Raw genomic sequence first — 21,326 nt, 5'->3', positions numbered from 1 at the left:
TTTCCCTTCTCCTCCCCACCCTGTGTTTTCTCTCCACTAGAACCCTTGCCCAGAATCCGGCGCATCATTCCTTTCCAAGATCACCTTCTGGTGGATCACGGGGTAAGGCCTGACCCTCCTGCCTCAAGTGCAGTGTGGGGGTGGGGCAGGTTGGGGGTCGAGGGAGAGGGTGAATGTGTGGCAGAGTGGTGTCCTGAGTGTGCCTGCCCTAGACATGGGTCTCAGAGACACCGACCTGTCCCCACATTCACATGCATGAACTGTGGGGTTGCACGAAGTGTAAAGCACTCAGCCCTCTGTGGACGGCATGGCCTGAGGCAGTCAGAAGCAGCACGCTCTTGGCTTCACTTTGGATTTGGCTATTTTTTTACATTAGGAATAATTACTAGTATTGGCATTGTTTCAAACCCTTCATCATGAGAAACATAATTTATGTGCACTGTGGGAAATGTGGGTAAGAGAAACATGCATAACTCAACAACAAAAGCACCAGAGGCAACCCCAGGCAGCAGTTTGATAAGCTCCCTTCCAGGCCTTTTGTGTGCATTCCTCCTAACCGCACCCCTGCATGTTGTCAGCGTCTTACTGGGGATGACTTAAATCTTCCTCCTTCCCCTGGTGAGTGTTGTCCTTGCCTTTATAAAGTTTTTATAAGCATTTTAAAAACTGAATATTTTTCATAACTAATTATTTTTTAAATTACGGTTAAAAAACACCATTGGGAAAGTTAGTATAATTTAAATATGGGCTGGGAGCTGTGCCATCCATGCTAATATTTCTGATTTTGATAATTGTACTCTGGTTATATAAGAACACGTCTTTACACGTCTTTTTTTCTTAGGGGAATGCACACTGATATTTAGGGGTAAAAGTGTATAGAGTCTGCAACCTATTCTGAAATGATTCAGGAAAAAAAGTGTTTGCATGTGTGTATTTGTAGAGACAGAGAAAATGATACAGCAAACATGGCAAAACGTTAACAGGGGTGAACTGTGTGAAGGGGAGACAGGAATTCTTTGTACAGTTCATGTGATTTTTCTGTAAGTTTGAAATTATTTCAAAATAGCAGGTCAAAGTATTAGGTTTACTTTTTACTATGAAAGTGTTCAAACCTGTAGAAAGACTAGTCTTATAAACGTCACTAAGCTCACCACCCAGAGTTAACAGTTGTTAACGTTCTGCCATGTTAACCTTAATTTTTTAAAGTACATTGGAGCCATCCTGATTTTTCCCTTTTAAATATTCTGTTTGTATCTCTAAAAAATGAGGCCATTTTTCCTGGGTAACCTAACAGAACTTAGTGATAATTATTTAATGTACCCAGTGTCCATTCATGTTCAGATTATCCCAGTTGCTCAGCCATCTTTGGTCGTGGGGCTGCTGTGGCGTGGAGGTGGCGGTGGTGGCGGCACAGAGGTGGCGACGGCCGTGGCAGGCGTGTGCAGTGAGGGCCATCGTCCTCTTCCTTTCGGCTCTCATCGCCTCCTTCTCATGTTTCTGCCCCAGGTTGATGGTCCGTGGCTACCGCCAGCCCCTGAAGAGCACTGACCTCTGGTCCCTGAATAAGGAGGACACGTCAGAACAAGTTGTACCCACTTTGGTAAAGAACTGGAAGAAGGAATGTGCCAAGTCCAGAAGGTAAGTGTGAGTCCTCTTGCCACAGGGGAAAGGCAGGCACACTCTCAGGCCCCCGGGTCACCTCCTTCCCACCACCAGCAGGAGGTAAAGGAGGAGAAGTATTTTCAGGAGTCTGGCCGTGGGAGTGAGTTAGGGTCTGAGCCCAGGTTCAGTGAGAAGTTCAAGGTGGCATTCGGTGAATTCTGGTTTATACCAACCAGTGGGGCTGCCCTGGTGAAGGCGGGTCTGGAGGGAGACCAGGGACGGGGCCTCAGAGGCTGCCTAAGTTCCTTATGCCCGGAGCCTTGTTTTCTACTCAGAGGGCTTTCTGAGAATTCAGTGGCATAAGTGTCGTATGGTAAGCTGTCTGTCGTCTGGTAAGTCATGTGAAAACCCTGTGCAGGTAGTAGTGTCCAGGTTGTGTTCACTCCCCCGTGCGCTTCCATCTTGCCTGGGAGAACACGGTGAGAACTGGCTTGTGGGGCTCAAGTGTGGGCCGTCCAAGAGGCTCTGGCTCCATTGTAACACCTGGGCCTTTACGGGGTCTCAGCTTGGGGGTGTTCACTGCTTTGGGACACTGGCACAGAGGTCACTCACGCTGTTCCCAGAGCTGTAAACCAGATACGGCACCTGTAAGCCCTGCGGACATGAGGGTGGTGAGAGGAGAGTCCTGTTCTAGGCTGAGATGTTTTGGTGTGGGCTCTTGCAGGGAGGCCTCTTTAGTTAGCTGGAGAACGGAGGGAGCCTGTGCCAGCCCTGGGCTGCTGGGGAACAGGCAGTGGCACCCTGGGCAGGGGTGTCAGGCTTGGCTGCTTGGCCTCGGATCTCGACCTCCACCCCCTTCAGCTCCTCCCTTTAGCCTTGAGTGACTCCTCTGAAAAGTCAGATCTGTGCTCCCTTCTTCACCTCCCACCCCTCACCCTGTCGTTTCCACCTTTGAATTTTAAAAAATGCAGTGTTTCATTGGTTTCTGTCAAATGGTTTTGAGTTTAACAAAATGGAGTGGAAATTTCTCTTCAACTTTTGGCCTTCTGTAGGTTAAGGCCATTTTGGACTGTGGTTCCTGCTGGTATGACTATACAAACTTCAGTGGCTCTGGAAAAGAGTTCGGCATTTTTTAAAAAGTTAAACAGGCCCTGGCTGTTGTGGCTCAGCGGATTAACTGCCCGCCTACAAACCGAAAGGTTACCAGTTCAATTCCTGGTCAGGGCATATGCCAGGGTTGTGGGCCAGGTCCCTTCCCCTCTCTATAAAAATAAATAAAATCTTTTTAAAAAAGTTATAAACAGTTATAGTACCACCAGCCATTCTACTTTCAGGTGTATACCCAAGAGAACTGAAGCCATGTTCATAAAGACTTGTATAGCAGCTTCGTGGTAGCTTAGCAACCCAAACAACCATTAATCAGTGAACGGACACATACAAATCACAGTGTAGCCGTACAAAGGAATGCATCTCAGCAGTGCAAAGGAATCATCTCTTGATATGTTTCACAACGTGGGAAAGTCTTGAAATAATTATGCCAAGTGAACAAAGCCAGGCAAGAGTACATACTTACTAGGTGATTCCATTATATACAGTTCTAGAACATGGAAACCATTCTGTAGGAACAGGAATCAGATCAGTGGTTGCCTGGAATAGAGGAGAGGTAGAGAGGTGGGTGGAGGGAATGACAAAAGGATAGGACAAGCCTTTGGGGGCAATGGTTGTGTTCATTTTCTTGATTTCCTTGGTGGAGTCATGGGTGTATACGTATGAGTCCACCAAAGAAATCACACTGTACACTTGAAACCTGTGCAGTTTTGTATATCAGTTATACCCCAGTAAAGCTATATATTAAAAAAGCAGTAGTGTTTAAAGAAAGGGTGACCGTTTTACTTAATTGTCTCTGCTTCATAAAGGAATGCAAACAGCAAATAACAAAAGAAAACAGAACTCTTCAAAGTATGTGTATTAAGCAGCGGTTCTCAACCTTTCTGAATCTTTGCCCCCTCAAAGACAAAGATTTTGTAACACCTTTACTGGATTTTGTAAGACAAACTCAAAAGGTCTGGAGGCTTTGGCTAGAAATAATTGATAAAGGTTTAGGGTAAAGGGTTTTAGGGTATGCAAAGCGGGAAGAAAACTGGGCAGTATCCAGAGTATGTTCCTGGGATCCCAGCGTTTATGAGTCTGTTGGCCTGCACACACTAGTCCAAAGAAATGCACCAGCAGGAATTTGCAGTATGGAAAGAAATATAGTTTAATATTGAATTGGCCAATCCGGAGACAGGAAACTGATGCTTGAGACCTGACTTCTGATGGTATGTGGGTACAGATTATGTATAAGGCAAAATCAGAAGACATCAGGGGTTAGGAGTGTGAGCGTCATGCTGGGAGCTGATTGGTCAGAGGTAAGGTAAGGATAATAAGTCATTTCTTCAGGTCTTGAGGACAGTTCTGAGGTCTGCTCCTGAGTCCTTCTGTCTGGTCTCATGGGAAAGTAGCCAGGGAAACTAACATAGGCCAAGAAAGATGTTCCCTTTAGCCTGCCAGGGGTCCAGACTTTGTGATCATTAGTCAGGTCTGGGTTACTATCTTATGTTACCTCGGGGGTTGCTGATTATCCGGGGGAAAGCCTAGGTCTCTGAGGAGTATAGAGTGAAAGAGAGATGATTTCTAGTGCTAGGGTTTAAAACTAAATTTAAACAGTCATATAGATACTTGGTTTCAAAGAGAAAGAAAAGCTAAGAGTTCTAATGGTAAGCAGTACATTCTTGAGAAGAATCAGTCCTGCATTCTTAACCTCTGGCTTGGTCTGAGATGGAAGTCTTCTGGGTGACTGGTGGTCTGCTTCCTGGATGTCAGGTGTTCTGGCTACATGAACAGTCTGTCCTTTGTCCTTCAGGAGGTAATCAGAGGGTTGCCTGGAGATCTGATGTACAGTAAACCCAAGTGTTGACACAGGACTGGAAAGTTCAACTGATTGAGTTCCTAGGGTAGTTCAAACAAGAACAGAAGCATTTCCTCAGGCCTCAGCCACTTGATTTTAGCAATTTAGCAGCTTGATGATAGTGATTCCATTTTATTTCTTCATTCTTTTTCTCAACTTTAAGGAAATAGATAAACAAAAATAACCTACCACATATCCAATTTAAAAATCACTAGACCTTAAAGGAAAACTGAAAGGTGAGGGATTATAATAAATGACATGTACTTCAATATGTAGATGCTCTAGGATATAAAGGAGTCGCTGCTGCTGGTTCCTAAGGGGAGAACTGTCTGCCACAGCTCAACTCCTAGCTGCCTGGGTCTGTGTGGTCCTGGAGACCAGACCCACCATCGCCCTCACAGACCAGGTTTTTGCTAAGTGGACACCACGCTTGGCAAAGTTCCTAACAAAACACAGTCTTTCCTTAATTTGCACAGTCATTGTGTTTCTGGACAGGGGCTTGGCCCTGAGCAAGTCTGCCTAGGGCCGGCTGTAGGGTGTGGGTTCTTGGTTTCCTGTAGGGAAGATTTTGCAACATGAGTTTAGGTGACTCTGAGGGTACATTTATTAAAGCTGGGGACAAAGAAACAAGAGCTTAGCATTCAAGAAGCACTGGGAGAGCCTAGGCTGGGCTGCCTTGGCTCACTGGGAAGTCAAGAGAAAAGGGGGCCTTGGTGAGAGGTTCAGAGGATCAGTCTGGGACAAGCTGCCCATTGCCTTAGAGTTTGGGAGACCGTTTGTGGGGGCAAAAGAAGGGAAAGGGAACAGGGCGGGCTGCTGCCCAGAGGGAGAGCTGGCAAGCTGAGTCCTTTGTGTTGAGGCTTTCATCCCTTTCTGGCAGGTGGGAATCTTAGGGGTGGTCTCAGGGGAGGGGTTGAGCAGAGTACTCATCAGTTCTCCCGGTGTGCCCTTACAGGGTTGTGGTCTCCTCTGATTGGTCAGTGACAGAGCAGAGGGTCTTTAGTTATTGCCATTGTTCTGGCCTTGCCCACCTGGTTTTGCTGCTTTTCTGGGCTTGGAGCCAAAATACAACTAAGGCCTAGTCTTATCTCTAGGAAGGTGACCTTTTGTATCCTGGTGTAAATTGTTTGGCCATTGTGTTCAGCTGTCTCAGTTTCCCTATTCCATTTGCCAAGCAATTTTCTAGCTTCTTACTATCCTGTCTCAATTGCATTCCTGAAAAAATAAAATTGAGGCATATTTAAACTTGCAAAAAAGAAAATACCGTGTGTGTATTTATGTCAGAAGCTGGCGTTGGATTCTAGACTTAGGTAATTTTAGGCCAGCCTTTTGCCTACATGGATGCCCACTGGGATCTTCCTCCTTTGGGACTGTTCTGCACTTCACAAAAGGGCCCATCTCTGGTTTAGTCACTGTGACAATCAGATAATTCGAATTTGCAAAACAACCACCCTTGAGAAGACTTTTTGGAGGAAGGAAGAAGCACTCAACAAAACAAAAACATAAAAAGGAAGAACATCTTGAGTTTTGGTGGGGCATTTGTAAGTGACTTTTAAAATCCTTCCAGGACTCTGCTTTCCAAAGAGGGGCTTATTGGGGTGGGGGAGAAGGGGGTGAGGGGGGAATCACTCCCTTCTGTGATTTCCAAAACCATTGTCCTATATAGTGTGAGCTCCAAGAAAAGTGGAAACATGCTTTAAGTTTGTAAAATCCTTTCTCCATGATTGTCAATCAGAACTGCCCTTCTATGTTATATTGGGTTTTATGGGTCAAAGACCATGCTCAGAGTATATCTAGAAATGTGGAATTTTAATGAAGTTAAGATATTTTTAAGTTTGAGATTTTACCCGAGCCAAAAGATGAACAATCTTATTAACAAATGACAAAGCCATCAATAGCTCCTCACTGCTGTTCTCCCCACCCTGCTCTGACTACCTTGAGGTTCTTGTGCTACTTGGAAGAGGTGTCTCCCCTCTTTTCAAAATCATTAGTTCCAGACCTTGCTCATCCTGTTCCCTTGGCCTGGAGCCCCCTTCCTCTCTCCCACTGGACCTGTTCCCGTACGCTGCAGGTCTTGGCTCCCACAGGCTTGTGAAGGTCCATTTCTCTCCCGAGGCTTCTTGATGGTGGGGCTCTCCCCAGTGTTCGGCCCAGAGCATGTGTCCTGTTCATTCATGGATGAGTGACTGATGGGCACCTCTGCCCACATCAAAATCTAGTCAAGTCAGCGAGTCCCTTTTTCTTCCCGGTTTCCATCTTCCGCATCTGTTTCTGTTGCCCTGTTCTGAGCAATTTTCTCCTGACTCTGCCCGTCCCCCTTTAACTTTCCATTCCCCTCCCAGCTCACCATTCGGACTTCCTGCTTGCTACCTCTCCCTTCCAGGAGCACCTTCCCCACAGGCCGCCTGCCACTGGGTATTTTTCTTCCTGACTGTGCCTTAGCTGATCCTATCCATTGTTCTTGACCTCTTCCACCCAGGCCCAAGCCGTGAGCCGTCCTCCTCTCTGTCTGCCTGAAACCTTCTCCCTGGTGCTTTGGCAGCCTGTCTCCAGCCACTGAAAATAGCACTGGGTTAGCCAGGCCTCCCAGGCCCAGGGCGAGGGCCCAGCTTGGGAAGTGGTGCCGAGAGAATGGACAGCAGAGGGCTGAGCCACCCCCTTTCTCTCTGCTTGCCTTCTCCTCCTCCTTGCCAAGAAGGCGTGTGTGCTGGAAGAAATACCAAAACCCCAGCCAGAAACCCAGCTTCAAGGAGTGTCAGTAAAGTGGGCAAGAAAAGACCTTACGTGGTCACGTGAACAACATGAAAAACAAACAATCCTCTGTGGTCCACGGAATGATGCTCCTCTTCCCCAAAGATGTCCATGTCCTGGTGCCCAGAACCTGCGAATATGTTACCTTACACGGTAAAGGGACTTGGCAGATGTGATTCAGTGAAGGATTTTGGAATGGGGAGATTGTTGTATATTGCATGGGCCAAATAATCACAAGTGTCCTTATAAGAGGGAGAGAGGAGGTCAGAGAGAGAGAGAGAAGATGCTGAGTTGCTGGTTTTGAAGTTCGAGGAAGGGGCTTCGACCCTAGGAATGCAGGGGGCTTCTAGAAGCTGGAGAGGCAGGGAAACCAGTTCTCCCTGAGAGCTTCCAGAAGGAACACAACCCCATGGGCTCCCTTTAGATTTCTGACCTTCAGAAGTACAAGATGAGGCATTTGTGTTGTTTTAAGTCGCTTGGTTAGTCGTCGTTTGTTCCAGCAGCCATAGGAGGCTGTACAGCTTCACACAGAGAGGAGATCTGACTGGACGCGGTGCGACGCCATCCGTGGGGTTGGAGGAGGAGAGTGGGGAGCCTTTAGGATGATCCCGCTGGCTGCTGCACAGGGAATTAGTTGTAAGGGGATAAGAACGGAAGGGAGTGGGGAGGAGGTCCTGGCACTGGTCACTTGCGTGGGTTGGAGGCTGTGCAGCTGGAAAGAGTGAATAGGTGACCTCACACACCCGGAAGTGGAACAGACAGGACACACGCCTGATTGGACCTGGGGAGCCTAAAGGTGGGGGTCGAGGATGACTTGCATATTTCTGGTCCTTTCCTGGGGCAGGGAGCACAGAGGAGAAAGATAAGGACTTGACAGAGCCTAGACGTGCCCAGGGTTTGGATGGGGTCAGAGCCAGGGCAAGTTGGAAGGCTGTGGTTTCCAGAGGGGGAGTTTCATGTGGTCCAGATGGGTAGGCGTGGCATAGATGTGACATGGAACAGTCCCCTGAAATCGAATGCTAGTCAGTGAACTCATGCTGTGGAAGAATTCTGTAAGTTGTAAATGTTAGGGTTGGATGGAGATGAAGCTTAGAGTCCATGTTTTGCCATTTGGGGATGTTGCTTTAACTGCATTTTGGTAGATGGGAGCTGGGGGTGTATCTATTACTGCATAGCAAATTACTCCCAAACCTAGCAGCTTAAAAAACAATGTACGTTTACAGGGATCCAGGAGTGGCCTAAGGGGGGGGGGGGGCGGCGGTTCTGGCTCAGGGTCTCTCATGAGGTTGCAGTCAGTATCATGGCCAGGGCTGCAGGATCCACCCCCAGGTTGCACAGGGTTGGCAAGCTAGTGTTGGCTATGGGCAAGGTCTCACCATGGGGGCTTCCCGGAGGGGGCTCCTTGAGTGTCCAGAGCGAATGACCTAAGAGACAAACAGTTGAAACCACAGTGTGTTCTACAACCTAATCTTGAAAGTGATGCTCCGTCATTTCTGCAATATCCTATTCTGAAAGCGGGGACTCCAGAGGGGCATGTATGAGGGTTTCGATTTCTCCACGCCTTGCAGACACCTGTTATCTGACTTTCTGGTGATTGCTGTCCTGGTGGGTGTGAAGTAATATCTCAGGGCGGTTTTGGTTTGCATCTCTCTGACGACTAATGATGTTAAGCAACATTTCATATGCTTACAGCTATTTGCATGTGCTCTTTGCCCCTTTCAAACTGGGTTGTCTTTTTCTTAGTGAGTTGGGAGAATGTGTTATGTGCTCTGGTTATAAGTCCTTTATCAGACTTCTGATTTGCAAATATTTTCTTTCATTCCATGGCTTGTCTTTCGCTTTTTTTTTTTCCCTAATGAAATCTATGTGAAGATTCAGTTTCTCGATGGTGCCTTTTGAAGCACTATTGTTTTTCATTTTGATGAAGTCCAATTTATCTATTTTTTTTTCTTTTGTTTCTCATGTTTCTTGGTGTTATATCTAGGAATCTATTACCAAATCTAAGGTCATAGAAGATTTACTCCTATGTTGCCTTCCAAGAATTCTGTAGTGTTAGTTCTATGTTTGGGTGTCTGATCCATTTCAAGTTAATTTTTGTATATGATGTGAAGTAACCATTCATCTTCATTCTTTGTGTCATTTAGTTTTCCAGGACCATTTATTGAAAAGACTATTCTTTTCCCATTGAATGACCTTGAAACCCATGTTAAAAATCAGTTGGGTTTATTTCTGAATTCTTAATTCTGTCCCATTGACCCATGTGTGCCCACCTCCTTATGCCTACCTTAATTATGGTTGTTTTTTAGTAAGTTTTGGAATCGGGAAGTGTGAATTCTCTGACTTTGTTTTTGTTTTTCAAGATAGTTCCGGCTATTCTGGGTCCCTTGAGTTTCCATATAAATTTTAGGATTAGCTTGTCAATTTCTACGAAGCCAGCTGGGTTTCTGATAGCGCCTGCATTGAATCTGTTTCGAGCTGGCATTTCTCTGTGCCCTTCACATATTTTGACTCATTTAATTTTCACAACAGCCCTATGAGGTAGGTCCTACTTTTATCCCCATTTTACAGATGAGGAAACTAAGGCCTAGAGAGGTTAAGGAACTTGCCTAAAGTCACACAGCTGGCCAGTAGCCAAGCCAGGATCCTGAGTCCATGTTCATAACCACTGTGTTAAGCTGCGTCTGCAGTCACTGGTTTTCTTTGGCGGGGCCTCCCTGGACTGCAGGTTCTCTGGCCCATTCCTGCAGTTGGGGGCCTCACTCTCTGGCAGACCCCACATCGCTCTGCATTCTTTGTGTTTCAGGCAGCCGGTGAAGATTGTGTACTCCTCCAAGGAACCTGCCAAGCCCAAAGGGAGCTCCAAGGTGGATGTGAATGAGGAGGCAGAGGCTCTGATTGTCAAGTCCCCCCAGAAGGAGCGGGAACCGTCCCTGTTCAAGGTGCTCTACAAGACCTTTGGGCCCTACTTTCTCATGAGCTTCCTATTCAAGGCCCTGCACGACCTTATGATGTTTACCGGCCCGGAGATCTTGAAGTAAGACCTCTTCCCTCCCAGCTGAGTGACTCTTCACATCCTTGACCTTTCTCTTGGGATGCTCCTAACTCTCCCTTAGGATCATGTGGCATGCTCCAGGGGGCTTACAGCCCAGGCTCTTCCCCTGCTTGCTTTGCTTAGTGCTTTGCTGTGTGAGCATCTTAATTAAGGCCACTTTGATTGCAAGTAACAGAAACCTACTAGGCTCCCTCGAAGCCAAAAGGGGGAAGATAGAGGATTGTCTTAGGAAGTGAAGAACACACCAGGTCCCATGAAAGCTGCAGCCTCAAACCAGAAAGGAAGGAGGAGGTCATCACTTCTCTGTGTTTCCCTCCCTTCCTCCCTCTTTCTATTTCTCTCTCACTGTCTTTGTTTCCTCTCTCCGTGTGACTCTCTGGGGCCACACAGTTGTTCTCTAACCCTCCCTGCTCTGTCCCCTTGTGCTCTCTGTTGGGTCACCTTTGGTGATGCATAGGGGATGAGACGGAACAGTCAGTGTGAGAAGCCTAAGGCACCTGCCATACGTGAGTGGTCTGGGCAGCCTGTGCGTTCAGATCACCATCTGTAAACTTGAAGGACTAATGCTCGCCTCACCTGGCTTGGGAGAAGGTCAAAATGCCGAAACTGAAGGGCTTTCCCTTCCACTTGCATGGCGCGGTGTGACGTCATTCTGGGCTTTGTCCTTGCTCCTTTGCAGATTGCTCATCAACTTTGTGAAGGACAAGAAGGCCCCGGACTGGCAGGGCTACTTCTACACGGCGCTCCTGTTTGTGTGCACCTGCCTGCAGACCCTCGTGCTGCACCAGTACTTCCACATTTGCTTCGTCAGCGGCATGAGGATCAAGACCGCCATCGTTGGCGCTGTCTATCGGAAGGTGGGTGAGGCCACGTCACAAGCATGGGGGCCGGCTTTGACATCTGCTGTGGCCCCAGAATCCGTAGGGACTTGGGGACCACCATGGAGATTGCATGCTCAACTTCTGGATCAGTAGTACTGGGGTGGCCTAACTGACTGCAAATGGCAAAGAGTGACGGTTACACATTTGGCCTCAGCAAAGCTGATTTCAGGGGTGCATCTGTAGGATGTCCCTGAATCCCTGTGTGAGCCATGGGAAATTGAATTTCTTAGGTGGTGCTTGACTTGGGGAAATCCAAATTCAAATCATTGCTCTGCTGTTCATAGTCTGTTTCTGAGCTTGTTCTAACTCTCCATTTGAACTGAGCAGATGGCTCAATCCCTGGATAATAGAGTGCTTAGCAGGCATTTGTGCACAGCTTTAAAGAAACTGGATTCCCTTCTTGATCCCTTTGTTCCTTAGCTGGTAGGGCAGGGACACCGCTTGGGCCCCATGGGTTGGAATAGTCAGGAAAATTGGACTAGATCATTGATTCTCAGCCCAGTCTGCAAGTTAGACTCACCTGGAGAGCTTTAAAAGCTTCTGATGCCCAGGTCGCACCCTGACCAACTAAATCAGAATCTCTGAGGATGGGAGCCAGGCATCAGTATTTCTGAAAGTCCCCAGATAATAGTGTGAAACTATGTCTGAGAACCAGGGTGATTCTGTCCCTCCAGGTGATGTTTGGCCACATCTGGAGATATTTTTGGTTGTCATAAATAGGGGTGGGAACATCTAGTGGGGAGAGGCCAGGGATGCTGCTAAGCATCCTATAATGCACAGGAGAGCCCCACCAAGAATGACCCAGGCTCAAATGTCAGGAATGCCAACACTGAGAAGCCCTGGTCCTTCAGTGTATCTGGGGGTCATCAACCTCAGCATCACCTAGGAACCCGTGAGAAATAGTCTCGGGTCCTGCCCCAGGCCTGCTAAATCAGAGCCTGTGTGGTAACAAACATCCCAGGTGAGGTGTGTGCACATGAAAAAATGTGCAAAGCCCAGGTTTAGGTGACTTCTGAGGTCCCTTCCATATTGGAGAGCTCAAAATGAGGAGGCAGTGAGCGCCATTGATGTGAGTGAGGGCTTTGTGAGGAGACAAGACGCACTGGGAAGGCAGAAGTCGGCAGGAGAAGGGGAAAGAGTGGCCTTTCCACACTTGAGCAGTCTCCCTCCTTCACATGAGCCTGGAGGCAGAGTCCAGGGCTCTTCACCTGCCACACTCACCCTCTCTCCCTCTACTTTGTCCCACAGGCCTTGGTGATCACCAATTCTGCCAGAAAATCCTCCACTGTCGGGGAGATCGTCAACCTCATGTCTGTGGATGCCCAAAGGTTCATGGACCTGACCACGTACATTAACATGATCTGGTCAGCCCCTCTGCAAGTCATCCTTGCGCTCTACCTCCTGTGGCTGGTGTGTGTTTGATGTGGTTTCCAGTCATGTAGGGAGGGACCTCTGTGTGTGGGCGGTGGGGGTGAGGGAGCTGGTGTCCATGGGAAGTCATATAGCTCACTAGAATTTCTTGCTGTCATTTGCATTTTATCTTCTGACCCATCAGCCAATTTCTGGATATTTTCTTTCTTTCCTCAGTTGTTAGGTTTCTGTTCCCTTTGGTGGCAGGCTGTTCGCATTTATCTTTTCTTGAAAGCGTATGTAATTAACCACCCTAACAACATACACACCATATTTCTGCCACAGTATTCTCCCAAACGCTAACCTACCTCATTTATTCACTAGTCCTAAATTATGTTGGTCAAGATACTATCTCTTAGTTGCAAATGATAGAAATACCTCAGATGAGTCAGCGAAGGTGTGCTGAGAATGAACAGCTTCTGAACAACAAATAAGATAAAGATACTGCATAGAGATGGCTGGGAAGTTAGGGAAGCCCTGCCGGAACTCTCGAGCTGGGGGAGTGGGTGGTGCTGTTGCCTGAGGTCCCCTCCACTTCCACAGGGTTAGTCGCAGCTGGGCTTTGGCGTGTCTGCAAGGTCAACACAGCAATTAACAGCTACACTGCCCAGAGCCATTTGCGGCTGAACAAAGGGAGCAAGCAGCAACAGCAGGTGTCACCAACTGCACCTGGCCTTCCTGCTGGGACCACTCCAGTCAGACCAACTACTGCCCCAGGAGCCATAAGCGCCTGCCTGGATCTAGATGATTCCCAAAACTACCCAGCACAGGAGCCTACACAGAGGTCACTTATACATAAGACCATTTTTGGGTTAGACACAAGAGAGAGACTTAGAAAACCGGAGAGCTGCAGAAGCTCTCTGGGGACTATAGGAGTTCTCCAGGGTCTGAGGGGCCAGAGAAGGCCATTAAAAAAAAATTTTTTTTTTAATCTTCATCCAAGGATATGCTTATTGATTTGAGAGAGAGAGAGAGAGAAACATCGATCAGTTGCCTCCTGCATGTGCCCCAACTAGGGATTGAACCTGCAACCTAGGTATGTTCCCTGACTGGGAATTGAACCTGCAGCCTTTTCTTGGTGTGTGGGACAATGCTGCAACCAACTGAGCCATCTGGCTAGGACCAGAGAAAGCCACTTTTGTGTCCCCCTCCATTTCCATAGGGTGGGTGGGGGCTCTATCCAGGTGCTCTGGCTTACCTGCAAGGTTGCTGCAGTGTGCTTCTGGACACAGCACCTGACCCCATTTCAGCCCCAAACAAAGGGAGCAAGCAGGATCAACTGGGCATTACTGTCCACGTGTCCTCCCTGCCTGTGACTTCTCCAGCTCAGTAGGCCAGTGCCCTGTTCGCCTTAGGCAGAGCTGTCACACCTCCTCCGTCCTGCTTAAACCACCTGCCACGCACATTAGGCCACTTCTTCAAGACTGGGAGAGATAGCTACTTTGTCTAATTTATATAAACAAACATAGAAAGTCAAGCAAAATGAAAAGACAAAAGCATTTCTCTCAAATGAAATAATAAGAAAACCCCCCAGAATAAAAACCCTAAGGAAATGGAGATAAGTAATTTGTTTGCTAAAGAATTCAGAGACAGTCATAAGGATGCTCACCAAACTTGAGAGTGGAATAGAGGAACATAGGGAGAACAACAAAGAGAAAGAAAGTATAGGAAAGACCAAAGCAGACCCAAAGAATACAATAACTGAAATGAAAAATACATTAGAAGGAATAAACAGCAGATTAGCTAACATAGAAGAATGTATCAAAGACCTGAAAGGCAGCCTAGTGGAAATAACCAATCGTCGTCGTCGTCGTCAGCCGTCCGTCTCGAGAGACGATGGTGTAGCTTCTTAAGAGTCTATCTGCACCGCAGAGAATGGCTGTGCAGTCCGACTCGGGAGTGACACGGTATCTGTCTCCTCCCGTGTTGAATCGACATCTTGCGATGACGCTGGAGTGTCCTCTCCAGTGAAGCTGAAGCTACAGAGCCTGGGCAGGGTGATATGGAGGGTCTGCTGTTGCCCATGCAGCAGACCCCCCCTCTCTTCGCAGCTGAAGGGTCCAAGGGAAAGACGGAGGAGTCAATACAGCTTGGCTTCAGGTGCGCCGCAGGAGTTGCCGGTGTTGACTACAACGTCAAACCGCCTTAGGGACTCCGGCTCCGGATTTTCTGTCAGGGTTTACTCCCTTAGCCTTTCCCCTGAAGAGGTATGCCGCAAGGCAGCGGAGGTTTTTTGGAGTCAGAGTTTTCCTTCTCTGGTTTATAACCAATCAGAAAAGCAAAAAGATAAAAGAATTTTTAAAAAATGATCGTAGTCTAAGCGGCCTCTGGGATAACATCAAGCATCCTAACATTTGTATCATAGGGATTCCCAGCAGGAGAAGAAAGAAAGGGACAGAAAGCCTCGTCGTCGTCGTCGGCAGCCGTCCGTCTCGAGAGACGATGGCGTAGCTTCTTGAGAGTCTATCTGCACCGCCGAGAATGGCTGTGCAGTCCGATTCGGGAGTGACAATCCCTGCCGCACTTGGTACAGGTGAAGGCAGATGGCTGTTGTTGCTGCTGCTGACGCTGCTTCCGCCTCGATCTTTTCTGGACCGCCTCCTCGTTGCGCGCAGCCTCCGCGTGTGACGTACCTTGCCTGACCGCGAGCCTCCAGGCTAGGCGGTCGTCTGCTTGAACTTCCCATGTGTTGAGATTGATGGAGCATTGTGTCATGTCCTTTTTGCAGATGTCTTTGAACCGCAGTTTTGGGCGCCCTGTCATCCTCTTGCCTTCTGCTAGCTCGCCGTAGAGGAGGTCTTTGGGGATACGGCCTGCATCCATTCTTTTGACATGGCCGAGCCACCTGAGGCGTCTCTCGCTAAGAACTGCATGCAAACTGCTCATATTGGCTCGCTTCAGCACCTCGGTGTTGGGGACCTTATCCTGCCAGGCGACATGCAGGACGCGTCGCAGGCACCTCATGTGGAAGCTGTTGAGTTTCCTTTCGTGCCTTGCCTAGGTGGTCCACGTCTCGCTGCCATAGAGGAGAGTGCTGAGTACGCAGGCTTGGTAGATGCGCAGTCTGGTTTTCTCAGTGAGGCTGGAATTGTTCCACGCTCGCCGGTTCAGTCTGGCCATAACTGTGGCTGCCCTGGCGATTCTCCGGTTGACCTCCAAGTCGACTGACAGAGAGCTCGAGATGGTGGACCCGAGGTAAGTGAAGTCGTTGACAACCTCCAGGGTGTATCCGTCGATGGTGATGCATGGGGGAGTCCCCGTGCCTTGAGCCATAACATTCGTCTTCGTCAGGCTGATGGCTAGTCCGAACTCCTTGCATGCGTGGGAAAGGCAAGTGACTAGCTGCTGGAGTCCCTCTTTGGAGTGTGATGTCAAAGCTGCGTCGTCGGCGAAGAGCATCTCACGGATGAGCACCTCTTTGACTTTGGTCTTGGCTCGTAGACGGGCCAGGTTGTAGAGCTTGCCATCGGATCTGGTGTGAATGAAGACACCCTCGCTGCAGTCCTTAAAGGCGTATTGGAGGAGCATGGAGGAGAAGATTCCGAACAGCGTAGGCGCGAGGACGCAGCCCTGCTTTACTCCGCTGCTGACTGGGAAGGCCTCAGAGGTTGCGCCGTTGTAGGACACCGTGCTGTGCGTGTTGTCGTGAAAGGACATGACCACAGCAAGCAGATGTGGTGGACAGCCAATCTTCCGTAGCAAGCTGAAGAGTCCGCTTCGACTGACCAGCTCAAACGCCTTCGTGAGGTCAATAAAGGCGAGGTAGAGTGGTTTATGCTGCTCGTGACATTTCTCCTGCAGCTGGCGTAGGGAGAAGATCATGTCCACTGTTGATCGGCCAGCTCTGAAGCCACACTGGGACTCTGGGTAGACGCGGGAAGCAAGGGTCTGCAGGCGGGCAAGAGCGACCCGGGCGAATACTTTGCCGACGACGCTGAGGAGAGAGATGCCCCGGTAGTTGTTGCAGTCGCTGCGGTCTCCTTTGTTCTTGTACATGGTGATAATGTTGGCGTCTCTCATATCCTGGGGGATGTAACCCTCCTTCCAGCAGAGACAGAGTAGATGGTGGAGCGGCTGTAGCAGGACTGGTTTCCCGCTCTTTAGGATTTCTGGAGGGATTCCGTCGCTTCCTGGTGCTTTCCCGCAAGCGAGGCGGTCGATGGCTTTGCCGAGCTCTGCCGCAGTAGGTGGGGTGTCTAGCTCCTCCATGACTGGTAGGTCTGGGATGGCTTTAAGAGCAGTGTCTGTTACGGTGTTCTTCGTTGCGTACAGCTCGAGGTAGTGCTCGGTCCACCGCCGCATTTGCTGTTCCTGGTCAGTGATGACCTCACCTGTCTTGGACTTAAGGGGGGCGATCTTGGAGGGGATTGGGCCTGTTGCCTTCTTGATACCCTCATACATTCCTCGTGCGTTGCCTATATCGGCGGCTTCCTGAATGCTTCTGCACAGGTTTAGCCAATAGGTGTTGGCACAGTGGCGGGCGGTCTTCTGGACTTTGTTCCTGGCAGCCCGTAGAGCTTGAAGTGTACTGGGAGTGGGCGTGACCTTGTAAGCCAGTAGGGCCTTCCTCTTAGCCTCGATCACGGGTTCCATTTCTTCCCAGTGAGCCTCGTACCAGTCAGCGTTCTTCCGCTCTTTCTTCCCGTAAGCAATAATGGCGGAGTTGTATATGGCGTCGCGGAGACGTGGCCAATTGGATTCGATAATGTCATCTGCCGCCACTCCCTCGCCGAGTGCATCTTCCATCTTGTTGATGAATTGCTGGGTCTTAACTGGGTTGCTGGCACAACTGGTGTTGATGCGTGGGCGACCCTTCATCTTGGAGTGGTGCAACCTCTTCGGCATTATGCGCACCTTGCTTACCACGAGGGCATGGTCCGTGTCGCAGTCTGCACTGTGGTAGCTGCGGGTGAGGAGGGTGCTGCCAATATCCGCTCTTCTGGTGATGACGAGGTCAAGCTGGTGCCAATGACGGGAGCGGGGGTGCCTCCATGACACCTGGTGGATCTCTTTGCACTTGAAGAATGTGTTTGTCACGCACAGGCCGTGGTGACACAAAAGCTCAAGCAGTCGCTGACCATTCTCATTGATCTTTCCTCTCCCAAAGTTTCCAAGGCAGGTGGGCCAGGCCATGTGGTCGGCCCCTACTCTTGCGTTGAAGTCTCCAAGGAGATAGAGAGCGTTACTTCTGGGAATCTTGGATCACGCTTCGTCCAGTGCATGGTAGAACTGTTCTTTCTCTTCGGTGGTGGCGCAGAGGGTTGGGGCGTACGCGCTAAGAATGCTGACTGGGCCGAAAGTTGTTGACAATCGGAGGGTAAGTAATCTCTCTGTGCCTCACAGGTGCTAGGCCAGTGGGGCCGACAGCGGGATATTCCAGGGCAGCGAGAGCGTACAATCTCAGCTCATTCCAACTGAGTCCCATTGGCTAGTGGGAAATCAGTTTAGTGGATCACGGCCATCATTTAAAAAAAGAGAAAGAAAAAGAAAAATAGAAGATATCAGAGTGCATTGTCCTTACTAAGGGATTATCCAATGGCTTTCTTTACATGGCTGTGGGGTCCTTTCACCCATGGGAGCAGAGCACTCAGCCAGCGCTGTTTCAGCACCAGCAGGACCCTCAGTGCAATTCAGAAGATGACGCGGGTGCGTGTGGTGGACAACAGTGCTCTGGGGAACACCCCATACCATCGCCCTCCTCGGTGCATCCATGTCTATAACAAGAGTGGGGTGGGCAAGGTGGGCGACAAGATACTGCTGGCCATCAAGGGACAGAAGAAAAAGGCGCTCATCGTGGGGCATCGCATGCCTGGTCCTCGGATGACCCCCAGGTTCGACTCCAATAATGTGGTCCTCATTGAGGACAATGGGAACCCTATAGGGACCCGAATTAAGACACCCATCCCCACCAGCCTACGCCGGAGGGAAGGCGAGTTTTCCAAGGTGCTGGCCATTGCTCAGAACTTTGTGTGAGCGGAGCACATGTCGCTGGCGACAGTGGGGGCCATGAAACAGAAAGCCTATGTGAAGAAATAATGGCTAAAGACTTGGCCTAACCTGAGAAAGGAAACAGACATCCAGGACCAGAAAGCACAGAGTTCCAAATAAGAAGAACCCAAAGAGGCCCACACCCAAGACATATTGTAGTTAAAATGGCAACAATTGAAGATAAAGAGATAATCCTGAAGGCAGCAGGTGGAAAACAAGTTACATATAAAGGAAACCCTGTAAGGCTATCAGCAAATTTATAGGTCAGAAGGGAGTGGCAGGACATCTTGAAAGTGCTGAAAGAAAGGAACCTACAACCTAGAATAATTTCCCCAGCAAGTTTTTCGTTTACAATTGAAGGAGAAATAGTGTCCAGACAAGCAACAAGTAAAGGCATTTATCACCAGTAAAATAGCTTTACAGTAAATGTTAAAGGGTCTTCTTTAAGCAGAGAAGGAAAGACCATAACCAGAAATAAGAATATATGAGAAAGGTAAAAGATCTGAAAACATGACATCAATAACATAAAGCATGGAAAGGGGAGTAAAAATGTAATCCTTACAAAATATGTTGAAACTTAATGTCTTAAACTAGATTGCTATAGATAAAGAGCGATAGTGTGGGGCAGAAATAGGTTTACAGTTGTTCATAAATAATAAAACAAGAAAAAACTCTGTTTCTCATACTTACAACTGTAAGCCTACTTTTGCCCCATCTGTACAAACCAAAAATCATGGTAACCACAAGCCAAGAATCTACATAAGTTCTATGAAGAACAAAGAGGAAGGAACACTGAAGAACAACAGTAAACCACAAGGGAGATCAAGAGAAGAAGAAAGGGAACAGAGGACAGCTATAAAACAGCCTACAAACAATTAACAACATGGCAGTGAGTACATACTCATTAATAGTTATGTTAAATGTAAATGGGTTAAGTGTTTCAATGGCAAGACATAGGGTGGCTGAATGGTTTAAAAACATGACCCATCCGTATGCTGGCTATTAAGAGACTCAGTTCAGATCCAAAGATACATGCAGACTGAAAGTGGAGGGATGGAAAAAGGTATTCCATGCAAACAGAAACAAAAAGAAAGCAGCATTTATTTGGACATGCCTCCTCAGGCAAGGGCAACAAAAGAAAGAAATAAACAAATGGAACTATATCAAACTAAAGAGCTTTTGCAAAGTGAAGGAAATACAAACAAAAGGACAACCTAATGAGTAGGAGAAGACATTTGCAAATGATACATGTGATAAAGGATCAATATCCAAAATATCTGAGGAAACGCATACGACTTAGCAGAAAAAAGCTAAAGAGGATACAAACGGCCAATGGACCTGTTCAAAGATGCTCAACATCACTAATTGTTAGGGAAATGCAAATTAAAACCACAATGAGATTTTTTTTAATATACTTTATTGATTATGCTGTTATAGTTGTCCGAATTTCTTTTCCCTTTCTTCTCCTCCACCCAGTGACCCACTCCCTCCAGTAGTCACCCCCCCTCAGTCCATGCCCATTGGTTGTGCATATAGTTCTTTTCAACATCTTCTTGTCTACTCCACTCCCTCCAACTATGCTTCTTAATTCCTGCACATCCTCCTCCCTTTCCCCCCTTTCCTCTCCCTGCTGACCTCCCCCCAATATGTTCCCCATACCTACAATTCTTTTCCCACGCTCATTGCCTATTTAGTCTGCCTTTGTTTCGGTTCCCTAGCTTCTGCTGTTGGTTGTTGTGATACAGTTTTCATTTTAATGTTCATAGTTTTGATCCTCCTTCTCCTAAACAAGTCCCTTTAACATTTCATATAACAGTGTTTTGGGTCTGATGAACTCCTTCAGTTTTACTTTGTCCTGGAAGCACTTTCTTTGCCCTTCTATTCTGAATGACAGCTTCGCTGGATGGAGTAATCGTGGCTGTAGGTTTTTGCTTTTCATTACTTTGAATATTTCTTGCCAGTCCCTTCTTGCCTGCAGAGTTTCTTTTGAGAAATCAGCTGATAGTCTTATGGGGACCCCTTTGTACGTAATTCTGTTCCTCTCTCTTGCTGCTTTTAAGATTGTCTCTTTATCCTTAATTTTTGACATTTTGATGATAATGTATCTTGGTGTGGTTCTTTCTGGGTCCAGTTTTTTTGGAGCTCTCTATGCTTCCTGGACCTATAAGTCTATTTCCTTCCCCAAGTTAGGGAAGTTCTGTTTCATTATTTTTTCACTTAATTTTTCAATTTCTAGTTCTTCTTCTTCACCTTCTGGCAACCCTATGGTTTGGATGTTGGCCCACTTATAGCTGTCCTATAGGTTTCTGAGCCTCTCCTCATTTTCTCTCTTTCTGCACTGGTTGACTGTTTGTTCCTTCCCTATGCTCCAATTTGTTGATTTGATCCCTGGTTTTCTTTCCCTCACCACTAGTTTCGTATGTGTTTTCATTCATTTCAGCAGGACTAGCCTTCATTCCTTCCCCGTCTTGTTTAAGATCTGCTGTTAGGTCTGTAAGCATTCGTATAACCAAAGCTCTGAACTGAGCCTCAGAAAGATTTCCCATCTGCTGAGCTCTTAGATTAGGTATTTGCTGGCTGGTCAGCTGCGTCACCGGGATCTCTATCATGATTTGTGCCATTCTGACAGTTTTGTGTTTACCTTTGCTTCCTGGGCGGGGCTGTCACACCTACGCTATAGGGAGTGGAGCCCCGT

At 47.9% G+C, this 21,326-nt stretch overlaps 2 protein-coding genes across 2 annotated transcripts in view; both read left to right on the top strand.

The window, feature by feature from the left end:
• ABCC1 (ATP binding cassette subfamily C member 1 (ABCC1 blood group)) overlaps nucleotides 1-21,326 on the top strand; it is a 145,805-nt gene that overhangs the window by 62,262 nt on the left and 62,217 nt on the right. Inside the window, exons 6-10 of the mRNA XM_090276966.1 lie at nucleotides 41-102; nucleotides 1,507-1,638; nucleotides 10,104-10,334; nucleotides 11,032-11,209; nucleotides 12,482-12,643. Coding sequence (XP_090133092.1) covers nucleotides 41-102; nucleotides 1,507-1,638; nucleotides 10,104-10,334; nucleotides 11,032-11,209; nucleotides 12,482-12,643 — 765 coding nt within the window. The remainder of the gene's footprint in view (nucleotides 1-40; nucleotides 103-1,506; nucleotides 1,639-10,103; nucleotides 10,335-11,031; nucleotides 11,210-12,481; nucleotides 12,644-21,326) is intronic.
• On the top strand, nucleotides 17,991-18,648 carry LOC150009218 (large ribosomal subunit protein uL14m). Its single transcript, XM_090279139.1, has 2 exons — nucleotides 17,991-18,035; nucleotides 18,169-18,648. The coding sequence occupies exon 2, from the start codon at nucleotides 18,179-18,181 to the stop codon at nucleotides 18,614-18,616; it is 438 nt and encodes a 145-aa protein (XP_090135265.1). The 5' UTR covers nucleotides 17,991-18,035; nucleotides 18,169-18,178; the 3' UTR covers nucleotides 18,617-18,648.

The sequence above is a fragment of the Furipterus horrens genome, unplaced genomic scaffold (assembly GCF_987537825.1).
Source record: "Furipterus horrens unplaced genomic scaffold, mFurHor1.1.pri manual_scaffold_5, whole genome shotgun sequence".
Classification (NCBI taxonomy): Eukaryota; Metazoa; Chordata; class Mammalia; order Chiroptera; family Furipteridae; genus Furipterus; species Furipterus horrens.
Note: the sequence above shows the minus strand (reverse complement) of the source record. Positions and strands in the feature narration are given on the sequence as shown.

Coding starts and splice junctions, on each gene's coding strand:
- LOC150009218 (XM_090279139.1), top strand. CDS start 18,179: ATGGCTTTCTTTACATGGCTGTGGGGTCCTTTCACCCATGGGAGCAGA.